The sequence below is a fragment of the Buceros rhinoceros genome, unplaced genomic scaffold, assembly GCF_000710305.1.
Source record: "Buceros rhinoceros silvestris isolate BGI_N320 unplaced genomic scaffold, ASM71030v1 scaffold33136, whole genome shotgun sequence".
NCBI classification, from domain to species: Eukaryota; Metazoa; Chordata; class Aves; order Bucerotiformes; family Bucerotidae; genus Buceros; species Buceros rhinoceros.
Window position 1 is genome coordinate 2528 of NW_010419854.1, and position 276 is coordinate 2803.

The window sequence follows — 276 nt, forward strand, 5'->3', positions numbered from 1 at the left end:
CCCAGTCTTGCTGCTCCGCTGCCCCAGTGACAGCCCCCTCCCCTCCCGCACCGCTCACCCGACTCCTCGGAAGAGGATGGGGTTCAGCGCCGCCTTCCCCACGATGGTGGGGGCCTTCAGGAGATTCTCATTGTCCGCCACGATGAGCGTGTGCTGCAGGGAGCGAGAGCGTGGCGTGAGCGGGCTGGGGCTCGCCTGGTTCTAGGGGCGAGCGACAGCGTCTCTCGTCCTGTGAACGCCAACTTTGGTTTCACAGGCGATGAAAACTGAGCAGCT

The 276-nt window shown here is 64.9% G+C and overlaps 1 protein-coding gene across 1 annotated transcript in view; it reads right to left on the reverse strand.

Annotated features, from left to right (window-relative positions):
• The window catches only part of DDOST (dolichyl-diphosphooligosaccharide--protein glycosyltransferase subunit (non-catalytic)), a gene marked incomplete at its 3' end in the record, with an annotated part of 4466 nt that overhangs the window by 2490 nt on the left and 1700 nt on the right, over positions 1-276 (reverse strand). Inside the window, exon 4 of the mRNA XM_010139101.1 lies at positions 59-153. Coding sequence (XP_010137403.1) covers positions 59-153 — 95 coding nt within the window. The remainder of the gene's footprint in view (positions 1-58; positions 154-276) is intronic.